The sequence below is a fragment of the Sorex araneus genome, chromosome 1, assembly GCF_027595985.1.
Source record: "Sorex araneus isolate mSorAra2 chromosome 1, mSorAra2.pri, whole genome shotgun sequence".
NCBI classification, from domain to species: domain Eukaryota; kingdom Metazoa; phylum Chordata; class Mammalia; order Eulipotyphla; family Soricidae; genus Sorex; species Sorex araneus.
In genome coordinates, this window is record NC_073302.1 from 2,852,254 (window position 1) to 2,879,881 (window position 27,628).

A 27,628-nucleotide genomic window follows, 5' to 3' on the forward strand; every position below is an offset into this window, starting at 1 on the left:
AAAACCAAGTCAGTCATAAGTACAGGCATCATCAGAAAAAACTACTGAACGTGTTTCCTCAAATCATAGTTCCCTTCTCTCTATCGCCACAAAGAAAGGTTTTGCTCTACACACCAGCCGGTGTGTTTCACTTTCAACAAGAGTTTAAGACACGGTGAACCTAGCACTTGGGGGATTACCAGCAGGGAAATACAAACTCGAGAAACCAATAAAGAGCAGAAACTAGCACAGTGCTGGGGCTCAGGCAATTACTTAAGCTCTTTGGGTCTGTTTCTGCAGCTAGAAAACCAGATGTAAAGCCATGGGTGCTGTGATCAAGGACAACGCATGCATGACACTAGTGTACAGGGCAGGGCACCGGTCAGTATAAAACCCAGTACTATGGAGTATGACCGCTACTCAAACCCTGAGAGCAGAAGAACAGCGAATCAGGTCATGGAGCTGGAAGCAGGAACCCCCACCCACCATGACCTGTTAACCCTATGACCTTGAGTTGTCACCTAGTCTCCCTCACTGGCCATGTCACAAGTAAGCGGGAAACGGTCACATCTTAAGGATGGTGGTGCAATGAAACAATTTCTAGTTATTACTGCAGGCCATTAATTAGGAAGTCCCTTCTAACTCAAAAGATCGATGTGTCTATAATTAAGGATAGTTTGTAGCATATTGGACTGGAGCGACAGCACAGTGGGTAGGGCGTTTGCCTTGCATGAGGCCGACCTGAGTTCAATTTCTCCGTCCCTCTTGGAGAGCCCAGCAAGCTACCGAGAGTATCCCACCCGCACTGCAGAGCCTGGCACGCTACCCGTGGCGTATTCAATATGCCAAAAACAGTAACAACAAGTCTCACCATGGAGACGTTACTGGTGCCCGCTCGAGCAAATCGATGAACAACGGGATGGCAGTGCTTACAGTGCTTGGAGCCTATTATTTTACTCTAGAAAAAGGTTTCTAGGGTCATCCAAGAAGTTCTAGGTTATGATTCCACAGAAGAAAATATGAGACTCCAGTTGACACTACAGTTCGCCAGCAGCTTACCTCGTTCGAGAACGTGCGGACATCAAAGAAAGCAATAATGGAACCAAGTTCACTGGACATCATGCACACGGAGAGCGTGAGGCTGTCGCAGCTCAGGGCCAGGTGATGAATCGGGAACTTCATGGGGACGAGCAAGCTCTGCACTTGGTCAACTGTGGAAACAGGAAGGCACAGCCGAAAAGGGGCGCTGTGTAAGCCTGAGCCACAACCCTTTCTCCCTGTCTACGTGATGTAATTTCTGCCTCTCTAAAACCATACACACACACCTTCATGCCCGGTTTCGCAAGAGCTCTTCACTGTCCTATAGATGTGTGGTGACGCAGCAGTCTCAGGGCAACTCCGCCTCGGAGCCTGCAGAGACCAAGCATGGCCCCTGCCCTGGTGGGAAACAGGCACCCAGGGCTGGAGGACTAGCACAGGAAGCACCTGCTCACACATGGCGGCGCCCTGTTCCCTGAGCAGAGCAGGAGAGCTTCTGAGCACCTCCAAATGTGGCCCTCAAACCCAAAGTGTCCCGCACCCATTTTCCTACCCACTCCAAACAGCCCACATTCCCTCCCATTTGGGAGGTACCGACTGCCCTTGAAGAAGCCATGCAACCAGATCCTGGCCCTAGAGAGCTAAAGCCAAGTTCAACTGTGGAGAAATGAATGTCTGCCACAGTAGTAAATCCTGCTTCTTCCCAAGCTCAGAGCTGGGACAGCTGCTGGAGGGGAAACACAACAGACCCAAAAGAACACTTCAGAAGCTTTGGTGTCCTACTGAATCTTGTTCTTGGGGGCCAACCTGAGGACAAAGGGGAGTTTTGATTTGTTTATTTTGTTTTGGGGCCACATTTGATGTGCTCAGGCCAGGACTGAACCTAGGCCACTCAGGTTCAGAACATGAGGAGAGCTCACTGGGTTCATACCAACCAGAAGTTTTAATCTTAATAGTGGAATTATTTCTTGAGAAGAAAATTACACAAGCACTTCACTATTCTCTCCCTCCCTCCCTCCCTCCCTCCCTCATTGTCACTGTCTGTGGCGGGGAGTGGGCGTCTGGGCTACTCCTGGCAGTACTCAGCGGTGTATCTCTGCATCGCGTATCTCTCCAGTATCCATCTTTCCAGCATAGGTCTATACAACACACACCTCTGAACTTGATCTACTATGATTACATTTAAAAAGAAAGGGGAAAAAAAGAAAAGGCAACTTACTTATTTTATTGGGATCATCTCCAGGTTTATTCTGAATAAGAAGATTCTTGGTAGGAAAGATGTGCAGCCCGCTGGCCCCGCCAGCAAAGACCATCCCGTACTTGTTGGACACCGCGAGCAGACTCGAGCGCTCCCGCGGCAGCTCCTCGGGGGAGTCGAAGATCCTCACTTTCTTCAGAGCTCGAAACTGAAAGTCCTGTCATGAGGAATCCAAACAAGGCCGATCAGCCCCTATTAAAATAGTTACGTGGCAAGGATGAAGCCCTGGAAATAACGGTATAGAGCCTAAACTATCACACACCCCAAAAAACTGGAACTGGAGGGTATCATTTTCAGTGAAGTCAGAGGGAGAAGGCCAAACTCCAGTCACTGACCTACAGGTGACAGAGTGACGAGACAAGCAAACGGAAGGGGCAGAGAGGAGGCAGAGGCGGGTTAGTGATAACACAGTGGCACTGGCCAAGGGTAGGGACATTTCTATGACTAAGAGGTGAAGTAATGATGTACGTCAAACCGTTAAGAGTCAGTATCACTGAAAAACATGTGACCCAAATAATAAGCACATTACAAAACAAAATGAATTAGCTTAGGTGGGGCAGGTCACCGACGGAGGGAAGCTGACAAGGGCACTGGATTTGGGGTTGGAACAATGAATCCCCAAAACTGTTCGTAAAAGTCTTGCAAGTGGGATCAGTGCTGGAACATTATGTATCTAAAACTCAACTCTGAACAACTCTGTAGATCACAGTACTTTATGAAATAAAAATTAAACATAAATAAATAAAAGCTCTGTAGGGGCCAGTGAGATCATTCAGCAGGTAGCACCTGCCCTGCGTGCAGCTGAGCTGGGTTCAATCCCTACTGCCCATATGGTACCAAGTACCACCAGAAGCTAGGAGGGTACAGAACTGGGCATAAGCCCTGAGGACCCCCAGGCATGACCCCAGAGCCAAAAATTAAACAAACATAAATAGAAGCACTGTAAATCTCAGTACCTGAATAAAAAAAATTAAAGGCAGGGGTAAGGATGTGGCTCAACATAAAGCTTAATTTCTTCTTAATCTGTGGGCTGTGAATTCATGTAACTGAATGTGGAGATCACCATAAATTTGGCAAGAGCAAAAGGTTTCTCACTGGTAAAACTAAATTTCAATTCAAATTCAAGTCACGAATCCGAAGTGCTTCTGGCCGTGCTCAGCCCCACTTGCACTTCTCAGGAAAAGGCTGGAAATGCAAAAGGCTCAGCCACAGTGTACCTGCCCTCTGTGGAGGCCACATTTGACCCCAGCTCCATTAACGAATCAACTAAAACTGGTTGCTGTCTTGCAAGCATCAGCTTCCCCAGAAAGCCCCAGCCTCCCGTGGGGCCGGGCACTGACCTGCAGCAAACACTAAGATAGCCTCTCAGGGAAGGGCAGCGGCCTCTCCGCGTGCAAACTCCGCTTCAGCACGTGTTGAAGCTAGGGCAGCTGAACTGAAGCACAAAGCCCTCAGCACACCGACACGGGCACGCCAAGGGTCTTCCAGTCCAGGCTCTGCCACCCGCACCCACCGTGTCCAGGGCCACCCCAACCACTTTCAGTCCTCATGGCCTTGCTGGCCTGGGGCCTTCCCCAGCTCCTGTCCATGCTGACCACCTGTCTGCGGCCAGCAGTGTATGTGACTTCAGAGACCGCCTCTTGCTCTAAGAGCCCCGGGAACATGCACCAACCACAGGTGAGGGCGGAACCCACGTGGCTTACTCTTCAGCTGTGTGGGGCTATTTTGGGGGGCAGGGGTAAAGGGTTTGGGTCGCACCCAGCAGTGCTCTGGGGATTATTGCTGGAGACCCAATGGAGAAGGGGGAGGCGAGGAAGCTCAGGCAGAGCGTGCGCTCCGGTGCCTTGGACTAGCTCCCGAGCCCGCCACTTCAACTCTCAACAAATCTTTAAATGGGGATTTTGGTGACAAGAATGGGGATCCGCTGTGTGCTTCCAGTCCCACGGGGTGAAAGCCCCGGGCAGTCCTGTTCGAGTGCTTGTTTCCATGCCAAGGATCACATAGACATGCAAAGCGCGTTCCCGGCCAGTCTTTCAGCCCCTGGGATCTCCGGGGCGTGCATGAAATGAAGGAAGTCTTACCCAGGGCGCGTGAAAAGGAGGGAGAGGGGCAGAGACTGACTCGGACCCCGGGCTGGGGTGGGCGGCCCATGCTCTGGCCCGACTCGCTACACACCCACTCTGCAGTGCCCGCGGGGCTGGAGGTGCAGCCCAGGCTCGCTCACCCCGGGGATTCTGCTGAGCCCCGTCCCGGGTCCGACTCGCTCGGTTCTGGCTGTCCCGGCGTCTCACACCCGGGAGCCAGGAGCTGAGGACAGGCACCCGAGCCCGCCGGCTGGCCAAGCGGGGCGTCCCCCGTCCTCCCTCTGGCCGCCCCAAGGACCGCAGCCCCCTCGGGGCTGGGTCACACGGAGGCAGGTGGCCGGTGAGAGGATTCAGGTCCGGGGTCCGTCCACCGCCCGCACCGCCGGGAGTGCCCCAAACCCGGGGGCAGGGGGCAAGGCGGCCCCCCGGGGCCCCACCCGCACGGCGCAGCGGGGGCCGCGGCCAGGACCCCCAGGGCGCGTCAGGGGCGCTGCCCGCGCCGCCCGCCCGGAGCGCGGCAACTGCTCGAGCAGGAGGCGGGGCGGGCGGGCGGGCGGCGCCGCCACCGACGGGGGCGAGGCCCGCGGCGGCTCACCTTCATCTCCCGCTCGGGGATCATGGCGTCCATCTCGTCTCCCATCGCGCCGCCCGCGGGTGCTGGAAGCGGCCGCCGCTGCCTCCCCGCAACCGACCCCCACGCTGGAGGCCGTTCCGAGGCCAACTTCCTCCCCTCCGGCCCCGCGGCGCGCTGCGCGCCCCGCACTTCCGGCGCGCCAGAGTGACGTCACGCGCCCCCGCTCCGCGAGGAGTCCGGGGAGGCGGCGGGAACCTTCGGAAGTCGCGCGCTCTCCCGCCTGCCGCTTCCCATTGGTCGGGGGAGGGGGCGTGGCCCGGGGGCGCGCGCGCCCGCGCCCTGGGCTCAGCCGGGCGCCGCCTCCGGCCCCGCGCGCGTCCGTTTCGTTCGTTGGGCTCCGTGCGCGTGGGACTCGCCGTCCGGACGCCCGGGCAGGGTCCCGCGCTGCGAGCGCTTTGCCTTGCGCTCCCCGCACCGAGCACAGCCCCACTAAACCCTGAGCACGGCGGCGTGTGGCCCCCCAGCTCCAAAGTAAACTTTGGGGTAGAGGCGATTATTCTGCTAAGTTAGAAATTTAACATATTTCAGGGGTTAGGAGTTTGGGAGGAAACGTGTAGAGGAAACACGACCCAGAAAATGAGTAGATGGGGGCTGGAGCAATAATAGCACAGCGGGGAGGGCGTTTGCCTTGCACGCGGCCGACCCGGGTTCGATTCCCAGCATCCCATAGGGTCCCCCGAGCATCGCCAGGGTGATTCCTGAGTGCAGAGCCAGGAGTAACCCCTGTGCATCGCTGGGTGTGACCCAAAAGCAAAAAAAAAAAAAAAGAAAGAAAAAGTAGATGAGGCCTCTCCACGGGAGACCCTAGCGTGCAAGCTGGAGGCTCAGAGTCAGGGCACCAAAGACCAGCTTTGTTTTCTCCTATCAAGGTAGTTATTATCCGAGCACTAGCTTAGAAGTTAAACATTTCAGATGGGTTTACTTTTTTTTTTTTTTGCTTTTGGGGTCACACCTGGCGATGCACAGGGGATACTCCTGGCTCTGCACTCAGGAATTACTCCTGGCGGTGCTCAGGGGACCATATGGGATGATGGGAATCGAACCCGGGTCGGCCGCATGCAAGGCAAACGCCCTACCCGCTGTGCTATTTCTCCAGCCCCACTCTTTTTTTTAATTAAAAAATAAATTTTGGCCACACCTGGCAGTACTCAGGACTTACTCCCTGGTGGTGCTCAGGGGACCATATGGGGTGCCAGGAATTGAACCTAGGTTGACCATGTGCAACCCTACTTGTTATCGCTCTGGCCCCTGGTTAATTTTCATGACATCCTAATCACCTAGGAATTACTAGTGCCATTTTGTTGGTGAAACAACTAAAGCATAGAAAAACCGCAGCAGTTTCAAATGTAGCTCAGTGGTAGAACCCTTGCTTGCATGAGAGACCCTTGAGTTCCACTCCTTACGCCAGAGAATGAAGAGAAAGAAAAGGGGGGGTGTTGAAGAGATAGCCCAATGCAGGGAATGGGGAGAAATCCCCCGTGCCTCTCAGACAGAAAGTGCTGGACTTTGGGGCCCATTTCAACCCTGGGCACTCCATATGGTACCCTGCACCCACCAGGAGTGATCCCTGAGTGATCCAAGAGTAAGCCATGAGCACCACCAGGAGATGACCCCCCCAAAACACCAGGCAGTGGGGTCAGGATTAGAATTCCACCTGTTCAACTTTTGCTGGTAGATTATCCCAGTGCACCTAGAATTCCCTGCTGTGGGCTAGTATAAGATGTTCTAGAATAGAAATTTTCCTTTGGAGCCAATGGGTCAGCCAGGAGCAGGGGTGGAGGAAGCATGTTCTTTTTTGGGGGGAGGGGACAGGGGCCATACCTGGCAGTGCTCAGGGATCATTCCTGGCGGGGCTCTAGGACTGTAAGAATCAAGCCATACAATCCAGGGATCAAAGGTTGGCCGCTTGCAAGGGGTCTCTACCCACTGGACTACCATCCCAGCCCTGGGAATAGGGATGTTCTGTCTGATTTTCTGCAAATTCTTTGCCTGCTCCAAACCTGTCATTTAGAAATCAAAGAGGTGTGGCTGGAGAGATACATTACATGCTACCACCCTGGGTTCAATCCCTGGCACCCCATGTGGTCCCCTGAGCACCGCCAGGAGTAATTCCTGAGTGCAGAGCCAGGAGGAAGCCCTGAGCACTGTCAGATGCGACCCAAAACCCACAAAGAAAGTCAAGACCTCAGGGACGACGTAAAAGCCTGTCTCAGAGAGGCAGCGTCAGGAGGAAATGAAGTTGTTTCTGCAGAGCCTGATGTGTAGCGATTTCTGTTGCTTTGTTGACTTCTCTGAAATTCCTGAGCCTGGGAACTGTCCCCCAAAGACCAGTCAAAACTCCGATGAAGATTCTTTATTCCGCCCGCAGATGCCATCCCAAACCACGCGCTGGCACCCCCGAGGCCACACATCCTCCAGCCTATGGAACTTACCCACCACCCTCCCCTCCTGTGAGGGGGGGGGTCAAAGCCGTACTTGGCAACCCCTAAATGGTTGGTTACAGGAGTTAGATTTGGTCTCTCAGAGAGAAATTCAGCGTCAGGGGCGGAAGGGAAGGCCCTCAGAGAAATCAGGGGTTTGGACGGTAGCCACAGTCTGAAACGCACCCAGGCCCGCCCTCGCTGCCTGCCAGGGTCCACGCTGGAGGCCCTTGCCCCTCCCTCGCAGGGCTGGGTTCCAAGATAGGGTCCGGAGAGAGAAGGGCACCAGCCCCGACCAATCACGCCCTTCCCTGCCTTTCCCAGAGGCCCGGGACATGCCCACTCGCTGCTCTCCAGATCGGGGGTTCGCCTGGGAACCCTCAGAACTGAAGTTGGCGTCTGTTCTGCCAGGAGCGAGGAATGGGTCACCTCCACTGGTCATCCGCAAGGGCCAGCCTTCCTCAATGGCCTCAGCCTGTTCCAGAGGGGCCGTGGGAACACAGTGCCAAGAAGCATTTATTTGCTCATCTGACGATGTCAGGGAAGAAAAGAGATTCTTTAAAAAAGAGAAAAAGGGCAGGTGAGATTTGGCATTTACAGAGAGGAATGTGTTGCTGGGGTTTAAACTTCAACGAGGCGTGTATGACCGAAGAGCTCCTGAGAACCAGCCGGTCACGGCCAGATAATCTTGCTCGAGAACAGGCTGAGACCAACCGAGGAAGCCCCCCGGCCCCCCTGCTTCCCCTCCAGTGGCCCAGAGCGGTATCAGGTGACGGCAGCTCCCTGGGGCCTTGTCCCAGGGAATCCAGTGTCCAACAGCCTCCAAACCTGTTCACCTAAGGTGCGTCTCAAGCTCAGCAGCGCCCCCCTGGGAATGCCGAGCTCGCACCCCCTTGTCCCCACCTTTCCTACTCATCGCCACACTCGTCATCACCCGTGTCTGACTTCCTCCAACACTCTGAATCCCACGAAACTGTCCACGTCACCGCCGGTCCCTGGCCCCGAGCAGGGGCTCATCCACGAAGAGGCAGGAGAAGGGTCTCCAGAGTGGGGCTGGGGGCTGGGGGGCGGTCAAGGCTGGAGTCCCACGGAGCCTTTCTGGGGCATTCTGCACAGTGGCCTGGCGGGCTCTTCTGTCCCCCCAGACCCGAGGCTGACTCGAAGTCGCTGCTCCTGGCCCAGGCGCCTGCCCCGCCCCCCCACCCCCCCACCCCCGTTCTGGTGGCTGACAGCAGCGCCCCCCAGCACAGCAGTGGACAGGGCCTGTGGGCGCCAGCTCCTGGCCAGCGCCCTCTCTCCTGACTCCCTGGGGGCCAGCTTGACTTCTCACCTGGCCCCGATTCCCCACAGGGCGGGTCAGGGCGCCGAAGCCTCAAGAGGCCCAAGAAAGGACAAAGCTGACCCCAATCCCGTTCCCAAACCGAGAGCGGGAAGGACACAGCCTCAGTCCAGATAAAGCCGCGCAGAGAACTTAAAGCTTCTGGGAGGTGCCGGAGAGACGCGGGGCGGAGAGAAAGGGTGGGTGGGTCGGCGGGAACCCCGAGGTCGGGGATCAAGGAAAGCGCCTCGTTCCCAGCTCCAGGCCTGGCGGGCCAGCCCCTGCGGCCACAGACTGCCCTCCTCTGCCCGCCCCGTCCCCAGCACCCACCCGGAGGGGGCGTTTACCTGAGCAGATGCCCCTCCTGGGACCCCCACTCTCAACTTCCAAAGTTGCCCCAGGAAGAGGGTTGGGGAGGTGTCCTTGCCCAGAGATGCCCGGAAAGGTCTGCTGGTCAGAGGACTCCTAGAACTTTCTCGAAGAGCTCAAATTGCCAAGTCCCATCACCCCCTTCTCAGTCAGCTCAGCAAGGGTAAGGAGCGTGGCCTGAAGAGGCCCAGCGGGGGCACTGAGCGGCCACCCTGGACACGCAAAGGCGTCCCCACAGCCCCCTCCAGTGCCTCCAGACACGGGGGCGAGTCCGCACTGAGCAGAGGCGCAGGGCCCACCGCCCCGGCACGCCCACAGCCTCTGGCTTTTTGGTTTGCTGCAGCCCTTCTGCACGGGGCAGGGGAGAAGGCAGAGGGAGGCAGGGGGACCCCAGGCACAGCCCGGGGGCCCTGTAAGGCGGAGAACTTGAGTTTTCCAAAGCGATCGCAGATTCTGCCAGGGAAGACGCAGTCACAGCGGCCGCAGAAGCGACAGACGAGGCAGGGGAGAGGAGGGGCGGGGGGAGGAGGGCCGGGCGGGCTCCTCAGGGCAGGCTGGCAATGTCTCTCTCGGGCGGGGGCCCGGTGGGCTTGGGGTCACTGTCGCTGGCTTTTCCTTCAAACATCATGACTCTGGGTTGGAGAAAGAGGAGAGCAGGATTAGGGCTCCCGCCCCGCCAGCCCATCCCCTGTACCCCACAACCCGCCTCCTGAAGTCACAGGACACACGGGGTCCACTGCACAGGAGAAACCGAGGCAGCCCCTGGACGGCCACGCCTCGGAGCCATCAACAGCTCCATTCCACCCCCAGATCCCACCCAAAGGTGGCGACCCCGGCACTGCCAACAGGCTCTGAAACAGGCAAGCCCCTCTGAGCAGCACCCCAGAACCCGGCCTCAGGCCTCAGCACGCGCCCTGCCTCTCCCGTCCAGCTGCGCCCGAGCATCCTAGCACCTCTCAGGCCTGCCCGCCTCTGCGCAGTGCTCCAGGGCACGAGCCCCCTGGTACCAGGACACGGGGGGGCCTCCCGCTCCCCCCCTCAGCCCCTGACCGGCTGGCTTGGGAGCTCGCGGGGAAAGCTTTGTCTGGGCGAACGAAGTCCGTGCCCGGCCTTGGGGCCACCTCCCTGGCCAGCATTACTGTTGCTACTTTTCTAAAACACCTGGGGTCTCAGGACTGAGGAGGGGCTACCAGGCCCCACCTGGGGTGCTCGGGGGCCAGGCAGTGTCTGCCTCAAACACGAGGCCCTGTGTTCTGGCTTTTGATCTCTGTGTTCTGGTTCTGTCTCCCCAGCCCCAAGGGGCCAGGGATGTGACTTGGGTGCAAACAGTCCTGGGTTCAACCTCTCACAAATTCCCACCCCCGACCCCCACAAAATTCAGCCCCTACCTCAGGGCCCTCCAGGTCATCCGTTCACATCAAAATAAAACTCAGTCCAGAGCTGGAGTGACAGTGCAACAGGGAGGGCGCCCGCCTTGCACACAGCTGACCCGGGTTCAATCCCTGGCAACCCCCAGGGTTCCCCCAAGATCGCCAGGGGTGATCCCTGAGCGCAGAGCCAGGAGTAAGCCCTGGGCATCACCGTGTGTGGTCACCAAACAAACAAACAAACAAAAGAAGTCCGGAGTTGCAGTGATAGTACCGCAAATAGGGTGCTTGCCTTGCATGCGGCCGACCCAGGTTTGATCCCCTCGTAGTCCCAAGCCCACAGGAGTGATCCCTGAGCACAGCTGGGTGTGGTCCCAAAACAAAACGAAACAAAAACCCCTCGAAGTCCAGCTGTGCCCTCACCCATCTCTGCCATCTCCTTCCTTCACAGCCGCCAGCCTCACCAGCCTGAGCCTCCTGGAGAGGCCCAGCCCTTCTCTGCCCCAGGGCCTTGGCACATGCCAGTTCCTCTGCACATGATGCCCTCCTCAGAAACTCGCAGGTCAAATGTGGCTTCTCAGGGTAAGTCCCAGGCCACACAACCACCGCCCCAGGCCTCTGGGTCTCTCTCTCACACACACACACACAAACACACACACACACACACACACCATCCCACATGTGTCTCTCTCCCTCAAGTTGTTCTCTGTTCCTCTACAGCCTTTTGTGGCTGATTTTTGGTTCTGGTTGGTGGGTTTCCATCATCATCCCCGACACCATCATCATCACCATCATCCCAGCGCCACCGTCACCATCCCCAGCACCAGAGCCACCAGCGTCACCGACACCACCCCCGCCCCTCCTGGGCCGCGCCTGCCGAGCCCACGGCCTGCCCCCGCCCGCAGGGACGCACACACGAGACCCCCCGAGAGCAGGGAGCCGGCGCGGCCAGGGAAGGGCAGGGGTCCCGGGGCAGGGGCGGCGTGCGGGGTGGGGGGACTCACAGCTTGAGCACGGCCGACCGTTTCCCCAGCATCATGTTCACGAAGTCCCGGTAGGAAATGGTGTCTCTGCCGCCACCCGTCACCTCCGCCATCATCTTCTTCATCTCCAGGTGGGTGCGGGGCACCCCCAGCTTCTCCATCATCCTCTTCAGAGACATCAGGTCTGAGGGGGGAGCACAGCGCATGGAGAGAGCTGCAGGCAGAGGGGCAGCCGGACGCGCCCCCCCACCCAACCCCAGCCAAGGAAACCCTGCCCCGCGCCTCCCCCAGCCCCCAGCAATGCTCCATCTCCACCAGGTACAGGGAAACCAGCACAGCCCCCATCTCTGCCGGGGCAGTGCGGAGCAGTGGTCAGCGCCCCGGGATTCCAATATGGGACAGAGCTGACCCCAGCACTTCTGCTCTCAGCTCATCCGGGCCCGCCTGAAGCCCTGTGGGGGCCGCAGGAAGCGGGGGCTCCGGGAGAGGGGTGCTGCCCTCACCCACGGCTGCTCCTGCAGAGAGGGGGAGCCCCGGCGGGCAGCTCGGCGCCCAGGCGCTGAAAGTCACCCTCAAGCCCCAGGGCTGTGCTTCACAGGAAGCGGGAGGACCCCGAAAGATCCAACAAGAGAATAAAATGGGAGACAAGGGAGGCACCAAGCCACCCCGGGCCAGCGGGGCAGCCCTGGCTCTCCCCGCGGCCGGGATCTGAAGCCACTTCCTTCGGATTGTTCGCTGAACAATGGGGTCACAAGGAGGGCGGCGGGAGCAGGGCGGGGGGCAAAGGCCAGCCTTGGGGGCGGGGAGCCGCGGCGTGCCAGCTCACCCAAGGGGCAGGGAGGGTAGAGCCGGGTGCCAGACCCCTAGGTGCCAGGATGTCCCGGGCATCTCAAAGAAAGCTGGGCAGCGCCTACAGGAGGAAGCCAGGCTGCTTTCTCTCTCCGCTGCCCAAGCTCCAAATTGGCACGAATGTTGAAGGACTTTTGGCAAGGTGCCTCCTAAGCCTCTGACCCAGAATGTCTAATTCCTGAGATTTACTCTTAAACCAAGATCATAAACCAGGTCGTGGATCACAAAATCCCCTGACAACTGGGCAGTCCCTACGGGGGAGAGGCCAAAGGAGTGTCCAGCCGGTGATGGAGTATCACGCAGGTGTGAACTCTAGGACAAGAGGGAGAAGCCGATGTCCATCATCGGGGAGGGCGCTTGCCTCGCACACGGTGGTCCGGTTTCAATCCACGGCACCCCACAGGGTCCCTGAGCCCCGCCAGAAGTGGCCCCGAGAGAGCCAGGGTTAAGGCTGAGCAGTGCCAGGTGTGTGTGGCCCCCAACCAAAAAAGGAAAAGAAAAGACCACATGATCAGATTGCTATGAGCAGAAAACGAGGTTCTCTGAGGGTCTGAGAGCCAGGGTGTGGACAAACGCTGTCAGCAGCAGCCTTAGGAAGGCCACTAAGGGGGGGATCGAGGGGGGCAGGGAGACTGGGCCCCACCTGCGTGCTTAGGGGGCCATGCCTGGCTCTTTGCTCAGGAGCGACCCCTGGTGGTGGACCATATATGGTGCAGGGTGTTGAACTGGGGTCAGCGCCCTCACCCCTGTAACAATCTCCCTGACCTCACCATAGGGCCTCATGCCAACAACCTCCCAACACGGCACTCCCCACCCAAGTGTCCGCTTCCCTCCGCCATTGTCCCGGGGTCCCCTCCCAGCCACTCCGCCCTTACAAAGCTCAGCTCTGTGAACCAGTGGTTCTCTGTCTCCGAAAACGCCTATGACAAAAACACATGCATTGTGCCCCCGAGACACTGATTAATGAGCGTCCAAATAAAGAAAAAAAAAACACGTCCAGAAATGTTTTCTAGGGCTGGAGTGATAGCACAGCGGGGAGGGTGCCTGCCTTGCACGAGGCTGACCCAGGTTCAATTCCCGGCATCCCGTACTGTCCCCCAAGACCTCAGGAGTGAACCCTGAGCACAGAGCCAGGAGTCAGCCCTGTGCACTGCTGGGTGTGGCCCAACATTCCCCATTTTTTTTCTAAAGAAAGAAAAAAGGGGAGGCGGGTAGAGCTCAGTAGTGAAAGGCAGGCTGTGCCCGCACGGCCTGGGAAGGAACGTCAGTAAACTAACATCATCGGCGGGGAGGAGCTGAGGAGAGGTGGGGACGCCTGTCAGGGCAGCCTCGGGGGCCTACGGTGGGCTGGGTAACCAGGAACTCGGCAATGCAGTGCCTCTCTGAGCCTTGGTTTCCTCATCTGTACAACGGGGAGACTCGAACCCACCTTGCCTGAGTCCTGTGGTCCGGATGACGGTGAGGCGTGGTGCCCACCCCAGTGCCCGGGACGACACGGTCAGGACACAGAGGGTCTGGGGAGGAGGGGGCCAGGCACCCCGGGTGGGCCCACAGTGAAGGGCAGGTTTGCAGGCCCAGGGAGTGTCGTCCCAGTTCTCGGTGGCTGTGGCAGGACAGGAGCTGGGGGCTGGGGAGGGGGCAGGAGGGGCAGCTGGGCCATAGAGATGGGGCGTGAGGGACCCCCGGCCACTCAGCCATACAGAAGGACACGGGCCCCCACCCCCCTCGACCCCCATCCTCCCCCCACCCCCGGCCCCACTCACCAATCTCGCCCTCGTTGTTCAGGTCGAACTCCATGTACTTCTCTGCAAACAGAGCGAGACGGTCAGGCCAAGGAGCCGGGCGCTAGTGCTCGGCACAGACTCGGGCTCGGGAGGTGGGGTTCAGCCCCCAGCACCGCCCGGTCCCTGCACCGGGCACAGAGCTGGGAGGGGGGGGGGCCTCAGAGCACCACCGGGTGTGGCCCAAAGCCAAAGGAGAAGCTTGGGCAGCGGGGAACCCTGGGGCCACGCCCTCCCCAGGGCCCCAGCCTCCTGGGGGACCCCTGGCCGGGCCCCGCTGGGTGCTGAGAGAGGTCCACTCCTACCCGCCAGTGTCCTGATCGCCATGGACGAGCAGCTCCCCACCCGCCCGCACCCCTCCCTCGCCTAGCCCTGCCTGGGGTCACTCTAGGTAGCTGCCCTCCTGGTGATCATGGCAGGGGCCAATTCCTGTCCCTGGAGGCTCGGATGGGAGGCATGTTGGGGTGCTCCAATGGTCTCCCCAACTTTTCTTTTTCTTTTTGGGTCACACCCGGCGATGCACAGGGGCTCCTCCTGGCTCTGCACTCGGGATCGCTCCTGGCAGTGCTCGGGGACCACGGGCATGTGGGCAAGGCAAACGCCCTCCCCTCTGTGCTCTCGCTCTAGCCCAGTCTCCTAACTTCTGAAGGCAGTGGTGGGTGCCGCCCACCTCCTCCAGGAGCCCCTTGAGGGAAGCAGCACAGAGACCCTCGTGCCCCCTGAACCCCCAGTACCCAGCGGACCCTGCCCTCCCTGACCAGGGTACAGGACCCCTCCTGGCGGTGGCAGGAGGGGATGGGTGGGCATCTTCTGACCAAGGCAGAGGGCAGGCGGTGGGCCGGTCACCCTGCCCGCTGCTCAGAGCCGGGTGTCCGCTCTGTACTGGAGCCTGTGGGGGACGCCAGGACACTGTTCCTGGGCACCAGCCCCAGCCGCAGTGACCCTCCCGCAGGTGCCCGAGTCCCTCACGCCTCCCTGCCGGGGCCCGCACCCACCTCGAAGGTACTCCTCAGCCCAGCACTGCTGCCTCTCACCCACCCCGTCAGCTCCTCTGAGTGGGGGCACAGATTCACCCCTGCCCCCCCAGGCCGGGGAGGGGGGCAGAGCCTGCGATCAGCTGAGGTGGGAAGGGCTGAGGCAGCATCACCCACTCCAAGGAAACCGTGGTTCCGCCCGCCCCAGGGCCACTGGATAAGGATAGTGGGCGCCGGGCGGAGGCCACTGACCACCAGAGGGCAGGGGGTCAGAGCTGGGGGACAGGGCAGGAACAGGGTGTCTTTGCTGCGATTAGTGTCAGTTCAGAGCAGAGATTTGCTTCTTGGTCTTTTTGTTTGTTTTGTTTTGTTTTAAAAAAAACATGTTGCGGGTGGAGCAATAGCACAGCGGGGAGGGCGTTTGCCTTGCACGCAGCCAACCCGGGTTCGATTCCCAGCATCCCATATGGTTCCCTGAGCACCGCCAGGAGTGATTCCTGAGTGCAGAGCCAGGAGTAACCCCTGTGTGTTGCTGGGTGTGACCCAAAAAGAAAAAAAAATAAAATAAAAAAACATATTGCTTTTTAATTCTCATTTATTTTTGGGGTCACACCCAGCAATGCTCAGGGGTTACTCTCGGCTCTGCACTCAGGAACTACTCCCGGCAGTGCGGGGGGACATACGGGAGGCCGGGGATCAAGCTCAGGTCAGCCGCATGCGGGGCAGACGCCTCCCCGCCGTGCGAGGCTCAGGCCCAGGCTTCCCGGGTGTTTTTGCTGCTGTGTTTTTGGGTCACACCTGGCAGGGCTCAGGGGCGACTCCTAGCTCCGTGCTCAGGGAGCACTCCCAGCACTCCCACAGTGCCCAGGGGACCTTGCCAGGAACCAAGCCAGCCAGGCAAGCGCCTTGACCCAGGACTGTCTCTCGGCCCCAGGTCGGAGGTTTGGGCGAGCTGCTGACCCCTGCCTGCGTCTGCTCTCCTGCCGCTGGGCACGCCGGCGCCCAGTGACCTCCCCTGGTGGGGCCCCAGTCGGGGAGCACTGCCTTCCACATTGGGGAGCCCCGGTACAGCAGCCCCACAGGAGGCGGGCGCCCCGGGAAGGAGCAGCACCCCGCCCAGCCTGCCGCACAGCCCCGCTCCTTTCAGGCCGCTGGCCCCCGGCCCGAGCGCACAGAGGGGCTTTGTGCAGCTTCCCCGCGCGGCTCCTGGCCGTTTGCTTTTCATCCTGTGCTGCAGCTTCAATGGGCAGAAACCCTGCCCCTGGCCCGCTGCTGCCGCACACACAAACATCCATTCTCCGCAGGGGCTCCCGCGACGCCCCGCGGCCCAGGGGGAGCGGCCAGGGCCGCCACAAAGAGCCGATTGTGCGCCGGGGCCCAGGAGCCGCCAGGAGCCAAGCAGCAGGGCAGCCGAGGGCCAGAGGGTCAGGCGCGGGCGGGGGCCTGCGGGCCGGGGCGCGGGAGGCAGGTGCGGGGTCCGCAGCCCCTGGCTGGTGCCCCTTGGCACTGCAGGCTCCGAGACCGGTGCCACCCCCTGGCCCGGGGGCACGCGGGGGCCGAGCCTGCCAACTCCAGCTCACTTGCATTTTGCTGGGGGGTTTGGGGGTACACAGCGATGTTCAGGGGTCACTCCTGTCTCCGCACGCAGAGGTCACTCTTGGCGGTGCGCGGGGGGGACCCTAGGGGATGCTGGGAATCGAACCCGGGTCTGCCATGTGCGAGGCAAGCGCCCTCCCGGCTGCACGACGGCCCCGGCCCCTCCCGCTCACCTTTGAAGGCCTCGAGCTTCTCCGGCAGGTCTTCCTCATCGCTGTACTTCTGGTCACAGAGGAATTCCTAGAGGCGAGAGAGACTCAGGCTGGGCCGGCTCCGGGGCGGGGGTGCGGGGGCAGGACTCCCCCCTCCAGCTGGACGCCAGGCGAGCGGACCCCTCCAGGTCTGCCCCGGCCCTTGACAACCCCGGCAGGGCCCAGCTGTGGGGAGGAGCCCCCGAGCAGCTGCCAGCCTCTGCAGTCGGCCTCTGACCCCCGACCCCCGACCCCCACCCAAACCAGCCCCACCCCAGCACTGGGATCCATGAAGCCCCAAGACTGACCACTGGCCCCACGGTCACTTCCCCGGTGCACGAGCAAATGCAGCCCCACAGCACCTGCCAACCTACTCCTCCCGTGTCAGGGGGCTGTGGGGGGCTGGCTGCAGAGCCCCCCGTATACAGAAGGTGCCAACCCTGCTCCTCCCGTGTCAGGGGGCTGCGGGGGGCTGGCTGCAGAGCCTCCCCCCCCGCCGTATACAGAAGGTGCTCGTAAGCAGCAGGGGCGGGGCGGGCACACCAGCCGGTGCTCACAGCTCACCCTGTCTCTGTGCTCAGGGGTCACTCCTGGCAGCACGCGAGGGTCTCTACATGGCGCCAGGGCTTGGACAGGGTCACGGCCCGCCGGGCGGGCGTCGTGGCCCCTGCCGCTCTCCCTGGCCCAGCTGCCGTATCACTGCCATATTGCTAACCCCAGGCCCGCCAGGACAGCCCACAGAGCTGAGGCAGAGCCCAGAGCCCGGGTCAGCCCAGGCGGCTCCCGCAGGCCACGGGGACGTGTGTCTTGTCCACTCAGAGCCCCACGTCCCTCTCCCCAAGGCCTGTCTGCAGCCCACGCGGGGCCCTGCCCTGGCCGCTCCCGGTGCACCCTCCCAAGTCCAGCTCCCGGCCCGGGCGCCCCCAGGGCCCTCCCGCCTCCTCCGAGGCAGCCGTCCCGCCACCCCCAGCTCCCTTTCCCTACTCCCGCACCTCCTCCTACCCCCGGGACAACTCCCCTGCAAACACCGCGGGCCACGCGTGTGGCGGTGCCAGGGATGGGACCTCTCACGCGAAGCCGGTGCTTGACGGCCCAGCCCCGCCGTGGCCCCGGGCCATGGCCCCCGGCGGCCTCCCCAGCTGGAAGGGGGGTCTACAGAGCAGCTGCCCGACAAACACCTGCAGGGAGAGAGCGAGCCGAGACTCTGCAGGGTGACGCACTCACTCGGGGCGGCCCAGCCAGCGAACGGCCAGCCAGGGGCCGCGTCCTCCGCAGAGGCCTGGGGTCCAGTGCACAGAGCTCGGGGAGGAGCGACTGTGGCCGGCGGGTACGGGGAGGAAGCAGCATTTCATTTATTATTATTATTATTATTTTTTTTTTTTTTGCTTTTTGGGTCACACCTGGCGATGCTCAGGGGTACTCCTGGCTTTGCACTCAGGAATTACTCCTGGCGGTGCTTGGGGGACCCTATGGGATGCCGGGGATCGAACCCAGGTCGGCCGCGTGCAAGGCAAACGCCCTACCCGCTGTGCTATCGCTCCGGCCCGGAAGCAGCATGTCAGCCCGGGGCTCCCCGAGGCGCTCTGCAAGCTTGGCCTCCCTGCCCTGCTCAAGCAGCTGCATAAAATTAAATGCACGACAGGGGCCCGAGAGATAGCGCAATGGGCAGGGCTCTGGCTTTGCGCACAGCGGACTTGGGTATGATCCCCACCACCCCCGAACACAGAGTCTGCAGTAACCCCTGGGCACCACCAGGAGTGCCCCCACACACACACACATAAAACCAAAATTGAGTGTGTGGCAGAACGGAGGTGTTCTCAGTGCCCAAGTGACACAAGCCGGAGCCACAGGGCGACCAAGCGGGAGAAGCAGCTGACCAGTTCCAGCGTGGGCAGGCAGCTGTGTGGACGCTGCACCGGGCACTGTGCCAGGGAGCCAGGCGGGCTGGCGGCGGGCACAGCAGTCCCTAGGCTGGCATGCCGGCCCCACCTCCGCCCTCTGCATTCTTGGTCCCTGCTCAGGCACAGCTCACAGCTGCCCCCCCCCCTCCTCTCCCACGCCCTCACCCAGCGAGGGGCACAGCTGAGGCCCCCGGGCCCTTCCCTGGGCACAGCACCCCCACCGCCACCCGCTGCCCTGCCTCTGTCCCCAGGCAGAAGAGACGGAGGAGTCACTCCAGATGTTTGGGAGGAAAACCAAAGATTAGCACCAGAACAATGGGGCTAGAGCGATAGTACAGCAGGTAGGGTACTTGCCTTGCATGTGGCCGACCCGGGTTTGATCCCCAGCACCCAATAGGGTCCCCTGAGCACTGTCAGGAGTGCAGAGCCAGGAGTCAGCCCTGAACACTGCCTGGTGTGGCCCCCAGAATAAATAAAATAAAAAGAGTCATGTCAAAACCTACAAGCTTGGATTGCCTCCACTTATGGATGTGAAAAATCACTGTCTGCGTGCCTCAGTTTCCTTGCCTGTAGGAAGAGGATGATCTTCAACCCGACAGACTTCTCGTGAGAACTGTAGGGTCAAAGGGCGGAGGAAGGCTGGCTGCAAGGCCTGGAGCACGAGGCCCGGGTCCCATCGTGGGACTGCAGGTGTGGCCCAAAATTTAAAACATAAATAAGGGGGCTGGAGTGACAGCACAGCGGGGAGGGCACTTGCCCTGTACATGCCCAACCTAGGTTCCATCCCCAGCATCCCCTATGGTCCCCCGAGCCCTGAGCACAGAGCCAGGAGTAACCCCTGGGCACTGCCATGAGTGGCCCGCAAACAATAAAAAATTTTAAAAGTATGTTTTTGAGGGGCTGGAGCAGTAGCACAGCGGGTAGGGCATTTGCCTTGCACGCGGCCGACCCGGGTTCAATTCCCAGCATCCCATATGGTCCCCTGAGCACTGCCAGGAGTAACTCCTGAGTGCAAAGCCAGGAGGTAACCCTTGTGCATTGCCGGGTGTGACTCAAAAAGCAAAAAAAAAAAAAAAAAAAAAGTATGTTTTTGATTTTGTTTTGGAGCCACACACAGTGATTCCTGCACTCTGGAATTACTCCCGGCAGTGCTCGGGGGGACCAGATGGGATGCTGGGGATCGAACCCAGGTGGGGCGCGTGCAAGGCAACAGCCCTACCCATTGTATTATCTCTCCAGCCCCCCCAAATTTTTAAAAAAATTTTAACAGAAATAAGTAAGGACATGTAAGGTGTTTGGACCTTGAATACTTGGCATGAGTTTTTCTTTTCATTTCTTTTTTGTTTCTAGGCTACACCTGACAGTGCTCAGGACTTACTCCTTAGCCAATCCGGGTTGGCTGCCTGCACGGCAGACGCCTCCCCCTGTATCCCACCGGGACATCCCTTCTATCCATCAATAACTTCCTGATCCCAAGCCCATCGTCCTCTGGAAGACGGGCAGGCGGCAGCGTCCGGCGTCTGGGCTGAGGCCGGCTATTCTCCCCTCCCTGTCCCCCATGCGACCAAGACTGCGTCCCCATCCAAGAAATGGGACAACTGGGACTCCAGGGGTCACTCCACTTGTTTTTTGGGGGTGGGGGATGGGAATGGGGTGGTCACTGCCACCAGTCCTCTCAGGCCAACCCACTGGCCCCAAAGATTAAACCCTGGGGCCAGAGTTCAGCAGGGAGGGCGACTGCCCTGCACGGGCCTGGCCCAGGTTCGATCCCCGACATCCCGTATGTCCCATAAGCACCGCCAGGAGGGATTCCTGAGTGCAGAGCCAGGAGGAGCCCTCGAGCATCTCTGCACGTGGCCCCCAAACAAGCAAACAAATTAAGTTTTGCACTATAGGAAATGACGCTGGACCCCCAGGGAAGAGAGGGACAGGGCCCGGAGCACCGACGTGCGAGCAATGGGGTGAGTTTGGGGCTCTGGATGGTTCGGGCAATCCCCAGAGGAGAGCTGGGGCTGCAGGAGGGTCCCTGGGGCCAGCAGCCCCCCAAGGGTCTCGGTGACCACAGACCCGGGAAGAGCGTCCAGCCGTGAATCACGCTCCCAGCCACGGGCCACCAGCTGTCCTCTCGGTCAACAGCAGCAGGGCCATGGTCTTGCACGTGGCTGACCCGGGTTCCGTCCCTGGGACTGCACGGGGTCCCCGGGCTGGCCAGGAGTGACTCCAGGATACAGGAGTGAGCCCCACGCGCGGCTGCATGTGCCCCTCGCCCGATAAAAGAGAGACAGAGCTGAGGACGCAGCAGGGCGCGGGCGCGGGCGGGAGACAGCTCGGCGGGCTGGGCACGCCGCACCCAGCACCAGGCCAGGGGTGGTCCCAAAACAAAGCAGATAAACGCCAAAGGGGTGGGCCAGAGACAGTCCCGGGGTTAAGGCGCTGACCTTGTGGCCTGCTGAGCTCAGCTCAAATCCCTGAGCACTGCAGGGATGGCCCCAAAACAAACAAACAAAACCTTAAGGGAAAGGCCTAACCAAAATCCACTTTGATCAGGGAACTGAGATAAGCCCAGCTTGCCAGGAGTCAGCCCTGAGCACAGAGCGGGGAGTCAGCCCTGAGCACAGAGCCAAGAGTCAGCCCTGAGCAGAGTCTGGAGTGAGCCCTGAGCACAGAGCCAGGAGTCAGCCCTAAGCACAGAGCCTGGAGTGAGCCCTGAGCACAGAGCGGGGAGTCAGCCCTGAGCCCAGAGCCAAGAGTCAGCCCTGAGCACAGAGCCTGGAGTGAGCCCTGAGCACAGAGCCGGGAGTCAGCCCTGAACATGGAGCTAGGAGTGAGCCCTGAGCACAGAGCCGGGAGTCAGCCCTGAACATGGAGCTAGGAGTGAGCCCTGAGCAGAGCCAGGAGTAACCCCTGAGCACAGAGCCAGGAGTGAACCCCAAGCACAGAGCCAGGAGTGAGCCCTGAGCACAGAGCCAGGAGTAACCTCTGAGCACCCCCAGGTATAGCCCCAAAACAAAACAAAACTTTCCTGTGATTTTTCTAAGCAGCGACTTAACAAATTGGGGGGCAAAGTGACACAGTAGAGCAGGTAGGCTATCTGCCCGGCACCCGCCAGCCTGGGCAACCCACCTGGTCTCCCAAGCACGCCAGGAGTGGTCCCCGAGCACAGAGCCAGGAGTAACCCCTGACAGGTGTGAACCAAAACACAAACAAACAAATCGGGGACGACACATACAGCAGGTAGGGCACTGGCCTTGCGTGTCGTCAGCCCTGGCTTGAGCCCTGCTACGGCGCCCTGAGCAATGCCAGGAGTCACCTCTGAGCACAAAGCCAAGAGTCAGCCCTGAGCACACCAGGTATGGCCCAAAATTCCAACACAAAATCTGCCCTAGTCAGTCGGCTCAGCTAGGCACGAGCTGGCCACGACGGCCCACTCTGGCCTCGGCCCCCTGCCCCTGACACGGGCAGCTCTGTCCCCGGGCGTCTGGGGCGGAGACGCGAGGAAGAGCAGGCTCTGGGCACACGTCCTGGGCAACCATCAGGATGTGCTTGGCGCCCCCCCCCCAACTTTTCTGTTTGTCTCTGGGTCACACCCAACAGTACTGAGGGGATTACTCCTGGCTCTGTGCTCAGGGATCCCTCCTGGTGGGACCTAGTGGACGCTATGAGGGGCGTCTGCCACATGCAAGGCAAGGGACCTGCCCACTGTGCTTTCTCTCTGGCCCCCAGGTCCCCCAAACTCGGGGCCACGGAGGGCAGAAAGGAGGCCCTCCCATAACTCTCTGAGCCCTCCTGGCAAGCCTGGCTGTGTCCTTGGCCCCTGGAAGAGGGGTCACCCAGCGAGAGCACCCTGGGCACAGCACCCTCAATCCAAGCTCACATTCTCTGTGCTGCTCTGCTACCCGGACACCGTGTCCTCGCCAAAAAAGGACACGAGTGCCACCCCGCCCCCCCCGGACAACACACAGGCAGACCCCCCCACCGAAATTCCATCTCCAGCTTCCTGTGAGACGGCCACGCCGAGGTCATGACTGGCCGGACCCGCGGGGACACTGGATCCCCAGGGCTCACGTGGCCTCTGATCACCATCTCCCTTATAATATATTAAGGAAGAGCAAGAGAGCCGGGTGGCCGGCGATGCCAGCTGGGCACATTCACCTGGGCAGGGCCACCTCGGCCCCGCCAGGTACACAGGGGGAAGAGACACACCTGGGTCAGGTCTCAGAGGTGCCCCGTGGCTGGCGGAGGGACATCGATCCCCTCGGAGTGAGCGGCCTGCTGGGCCCGCTCTTCCCGGCCAGCCTGATGGGGTTCCGAAATACCTGCCCGGCCCCCGAACTCGGCTGCCCTCCGCTCGACCCGGAGCCAGAGATCCTTATCACGTGGGCAGGAGGCCTGTGTCACCGCCGGAGTCAGGGTTCTGCCCCGCCACTGCCTCAGGCCTCCAGCTGGCCTTAGTCTCTCGGTCTTGAGAGCAGGCCTGGGGGCCGCGTCCCACCCCCAGCCCCGCCAGCCCCGCCGGGCCCCTCCATCCTGCTGGCACGAGCAGGGCTGAGGGCCAGGCCCAGCACTGACCTCTCCAGAGTGCCAGGAGTGACCCCAGGCTGAGCGTGGCTGGGACGGGCACCCTGCAAACAGGGATGGAGCTAGTGCCACGGATCAGGTGCCGGCTGGCCCGCCACTGACCCGAGTCCAGTCCCGGCACCCCACATGGCCCCCTGACCCCAGCAGGACTGATTCCTGAGCGCTGAGCCAGGGGGAACCGCCAGGTGTGGCAAAAAAAAAATAGAGGTTTCGCTCCTGTTCCCTGAGGTGGTCCCGGCAGGAGACTCACGCCAGGGCGCAGACTGCGGCGAGGAAGCAGCAAAGCCCCAAAGCCCGGCCGCTCTCGGCTTCCGGAGCCTGCGCAGCCCTGGCCGGCCCCATCCTGCTCCGTCCCCAGGGTGGGGGGCGCTCCCCGCCCCCGCCTGCCCGCCACCCGTCCCTGTGGGAAGCTGGAGAGAATTCGTCCTGTTGCCATATAAGGCCGGGCCCGACTGGCCAGGGGTCACCTGCCCTGCCAGCAGGAGAATGTCAGCTATGTGGGGGAGTCAGAGCCGCCCGACAGCCCTGCCCGCTCTAGCGAGACACACGCACAGACACTCACACACACCACACACATGTACACACACCAATACACATGCACACACTCATGCACAATGCACTCATGCACTCACACGCACACGTTCATACACATACACATATACACAATACACTCATGCACACGCACTCACATACACACTCGCTCATACACATATGCATAATATCCACACATGCTCATACATATATGCACGTATATGCACACTAATATACATATGCACACAAGAAGACACGTGCACATACACTCATGTACACACTCATACACATGCACACTCATGCACACACACTCATACACTCACATACACCTGCATATATGCTCATACACACCCATACATGTACCTTCACACATACATGCACACACATCCACACACATGCACGTGCATGTGTACATGTGCACTGATACATATGTATACTCCCACACACATGTGCATAGTTAAGCGTGTATTCTCACACATACATGATACATGTTTGTACACATGTGCGAACACACATACTCATGGGCATACACAGGTACATGCACACACATGCACAGACACACCCACAGCCCAGAGCTGAGGACGCAGGCACCCCCAGAGGAGACTCAGGCAGGCCTGGAGATAGGGACCCTCAGTGCGGGGGATGAGGGTCCAGCCTGAGCGGGGGTGGGGCCCGGCCTGAGCAGCGAGGGATGCTCCCGGGGCTCCACACCCAAAGACCGTGCCCGGGACAGGGAGCCAACACCAGGAAAGCAGAGGGGGGCTCTCACCAGGCACTGCAGGACCCCCGGCCCTGGGCCCCTTCTATTCTGCCTCGTCACAGGGGCCCACAGCCCCCTTCCTGGCTTTGAGGCAGCCCGCCCCGGGGGAGAAGCTGCCAAGGGAAGCTGGGGGGAGGTGGCCCAGAGAAGTCCACGGAGCTGCCAGCCTGGCTGGACCCTGCCCGGCGGCCTCGGGCACGGCTGTGGCCCCAGTGCTCGGACACGCTTGAGTTCTGACCCCCATCTCACACGGACAGGCCTCCCCCAGGCCACCCGGCACCACTCAGAAGCCCGGCTCCCCGGCGGCGGGGAACTCCCCAGGAGGGTCCTCGGGGTTGCCGGCAGCCCCAGACCCAAGATAACAATCAAACGCGCAGCCGGCTCCGCGCCCCGGAAACCACAGCCACCCAGGGCCGAGTCCCGGGACAACCCAAGGACAGGGCCAGGCTCAGGGCCACGCAGGGCCCAAGGGGGCCACGGCACAGAACTAGGGGCCCAACTGGTATCAGGGGGCCACAGGGGAAGAGGTGGAGAGACACCCATGGTGGGAACCCCGGGCCACGGGGCCAGTGGACAGCAGCGTGGTTTCTGGTTTGAGCCGAAAGGCCCCCACAGCCTGGACTCACAGGTGGTGCTCAGCACTCGAGCAAGCCCTGCCGGGGGTTCCCGTGTGCCCTCGGAGCACTGGACACCGAGAGGCTCAGACACGGCCTTTCTAGAGAGATGCCTCCAGGCCCGGCGGCGTGGGGGTCACATCCCGGGAGTCACAGCTGCTCCGTGCCCTCCGCCAGCCAGGCCACTTGCCCAGACAGCCCATGACCCCGCACCGGGTAGGGCGGGCAGGACAGAGTCGAGTCACACACGCAGCACCTGCGCTCCCCGCACAGCCCCGCCCCCTCCAGGCCTCCGGTTCAGGGTCCCACGCGGAGGGTGGTCCCACCCGCCTGGTGCCCCTGCCCTGGCTGAGTGCCCTCGGGGCAGGGTGAGGTCAGGTCCCAGGCCCGTCCAGACCCGGTGGGCGGGCCGCAATGAGCCGGGCAGCCAGCCAGCAGCCTGACCCCCGACACCCCACCCAGATTTCTGGGCTTCCTTCCAGCAGGCCCAGGATGGGGGCCAGGGGCGTTGAAGCTGGCCCGGAGAAATCCTCCCTCCCTCCGCGAGCCTCCCGTGGGGTCCTCTCAGCCGATGCTGAGTAAAACCCAGTGAGATCCAGGCAGCCCCCCAAAAGGCAGCGAACACGTGGCTGACCCAGGTTCGATCCCCGGATCCTAGATGGTAACTAGAGCCCCCGCAGGAGTGACCCCTGAGAGCAGAGCCAGGAGCAAGCCCTGAGCACTGCTGGGTGTGGCCCCCAAAGAAAAAAACCCAAACCTCACAGATCACATGATCGCCCCAGTGTAAATCAACCACTGTGACCACCCCACCCCTGCCCCCCAGTCCAGCTGGTGCAGAAGCCACTGGCCACAGGGCTTGGCCAGTGGGGACCGACCCTGGGTTGTTCTTTCTTGTCTTCTGGGACCCACAAGGTCACCGGGCAGTGGACCGTGTCCCTACTGTGCGCCCAGCTTTAAACAGCCTGAAAACTGTCTAGCAACCGTCCAGGCCCCGCAAGGAGAGCTGAGGAACTAGGAGAATCTTTCCTGAAAGTTGGGTCGCAACAGATTTGAGGGGCGGAGTGGGGGCGACAGGAGGCCGGCACTTCTCCTAGGGGGCAGCTCCGACCCCCCGCGACACCCCGCGCCTGGCCGGCCCGCGCCGCCCAGCCGCCCTTCCCGCCCTCCGCGGCTGCAGTCGGGACGGTTGAAAGACACGGGCCGGGGGAGGGGGCGGGGGTTTCCCGCCGCCGGATTCCTGCGGCGGGTCTCCGGGGTGGGGTGGGGTGGGGTGGGGGGACCCCCGGGAGCCGGCGCGGCGCGCCCGGCCCGCTCGGAGTCCAACTTAACAACCTGCAGCCGGAGCGCGCGCGGAGCGGGGCGCGGGGGACCCGGGCGCAGGGCCCGGCGGGGGCGTCCGCCGAGCGCCGCGCGCTTACCCGGTTGATCTCCGCCAGCCTCCGGTCCTGCCGCGCCTTGAGCAAGCCGAACGCCTTCCCTCCTGCGGGAGACAAAGGGGGTCGGGAAGCGGGTGCGCCCCGCGCCCCGCCGGCCGCCCGCGCCCTCGGGCCGGCGCGCGCAGGTGCGGCCGCGGCGCCTACCTTGGAACCTGCTGCCGAGCGTCAGGGCCATGGCGCGCCGCGGGCTCGGGGCTGGGCGGCGTGTGGCGGCCGGACGCCGGGGCCCCGGGAGTCGCCGGCCGCGCCGCCCGCCCCCTCGGGCCCGCCCCCCGCCCCTCCCCGCCCCGCGCGCGGCCGCGGGCATCAAAGCGGCTATTATGCGGGGCGCCCCGCGGCCCCTCTGCTGGAGAGCGCGGGGAATGCACGGCGCGGGGGGCACCGGGGACCCACCTCGGGGGCGCTTGGGGGTCTTGAAGGAACAAAAGGACAACTTCCAAACTTCCCGGACAGCGCCAGGGGTGGGTCACGTGCTGGCGCGAGCGTCGGCTCCTGATGGAATATTAACTCGGGCGCGTTAGAGGCGGTTTTGAGGTTGTCTCGAGAAAACGCAGGAAGACGGAGCCACCAGGACATCGTGATGCTGTTTTTTCGGGTCTGGGGGAGCCGCACCCCAGGGTGCTAGGGGGCCACCCTAAGGGTGCCTCGTGGGAGCTAGTGTGGGCAGCGCGCAGGGCAGGGTCCTGCCTCCTGAACTGTCTCTCCGGCCTCCCGTGATTTATTTGGGGGGCCGCTCCTGGGCCCCGTGCTCAGGAAGACCCTCTGGCACCATAGGGGGAGCTGTGATCTGAACTGGGGTCTGCCACACACAAGGTACCCCAGGTTATCTCTCTGTCCTGAATCCGTTTGGTTATTTAAGGTGGGGGGGCACGCCGGGCAATGCTCAGGGGGGCTACTCCAGGCTCTGCACTCAGGAGTCACTCCTGGGGGTGCTTGGGAGCCATATGGGGTGCGGGAGATGGAACCC

At 61.4% G+C, this 27,628-nt stretch overlaps 2 protein-coding genes across 2 annotated transcripts in view; both read right to left on the minus strand.

Moving 5' to 3' along the window:
- The window catches only part of NUP214 (nucleoporin 214), an 88,595-nt gene extending 83,499 nt beyond the window's left edge, over window positions 1-5,096 (minus strand). The window contains exons 1-3 of the mRNA XM_055140152.1: window positions 4,955-5,096; window positions 2,237-2,432; window positions 1,039-1,190 (exon numbers count right to left, since the gene is read on the minus strand). Coding sequence (XP_054996127.1) covers window positions 1,039-1,190; window positions 2,237-2,432; window positions 4,955-4,999 — 393 coding nt within the window. The 5' untranslated portion in view covers window positions 5,000-5,096. The remainder of the gene's footprint in view (window positions 1-1,038; window positions 1,191-2,236; window positions 2,433-4,954) is intronic.
- Window positions 5,097-7,331: 2,235 nt separating this feature from the next.
- Window positions 7,332-26,920, minus strand: AIF1L (allograft inflammatory factor 1 like). The gene is made up of 6 exons (XM_055140326.1): window positions 26,806-26,920; window positions 26,644-26,705; window positions 16,824-16,890; window positions 14,063-14,104; window positions 11,472-11,634; window positions 7,332-9,732 (listed from the first exon to the last, which is right to left on the minus strand). The coding sequence occupies exons 1-6, from the start codon at window positions 26,834-26,836 to the stop codon at window positions 9,645-9,647; spliced, it is 453 nt and encodes a 150-aa protein (XP_054996301.1). The 5' UTR covers window positions 26,837-26,920; the 3' UTR covers window positions 7,332-9,644.
- Window positions 26,921-27,628: the final 708 nt, after the last annotated feature.

Coding starts and splice junctions, on each gene's coding strand:
- AIF1L (XM_055140326.1), bottom strand. CDS start 26,836: ATGGCCCTGACGCTCGGCAGCAGGTTCCAAG. Junction 26,706..26,805: donor GCTCGGCAGCAGGTTCCAAG/GTAGGCGCCGCG, acceptor TGTCTCCCGCAG/GAGGGAAGGCGTTCGGCTTG. Junction 16,891..26,643: donor GGCTGGCGGAGATCAACCGG/GTAAGCGCGCGG, acceptor TCTCGCCTCTAG/GAATTCCTCTGTGACCAGAA.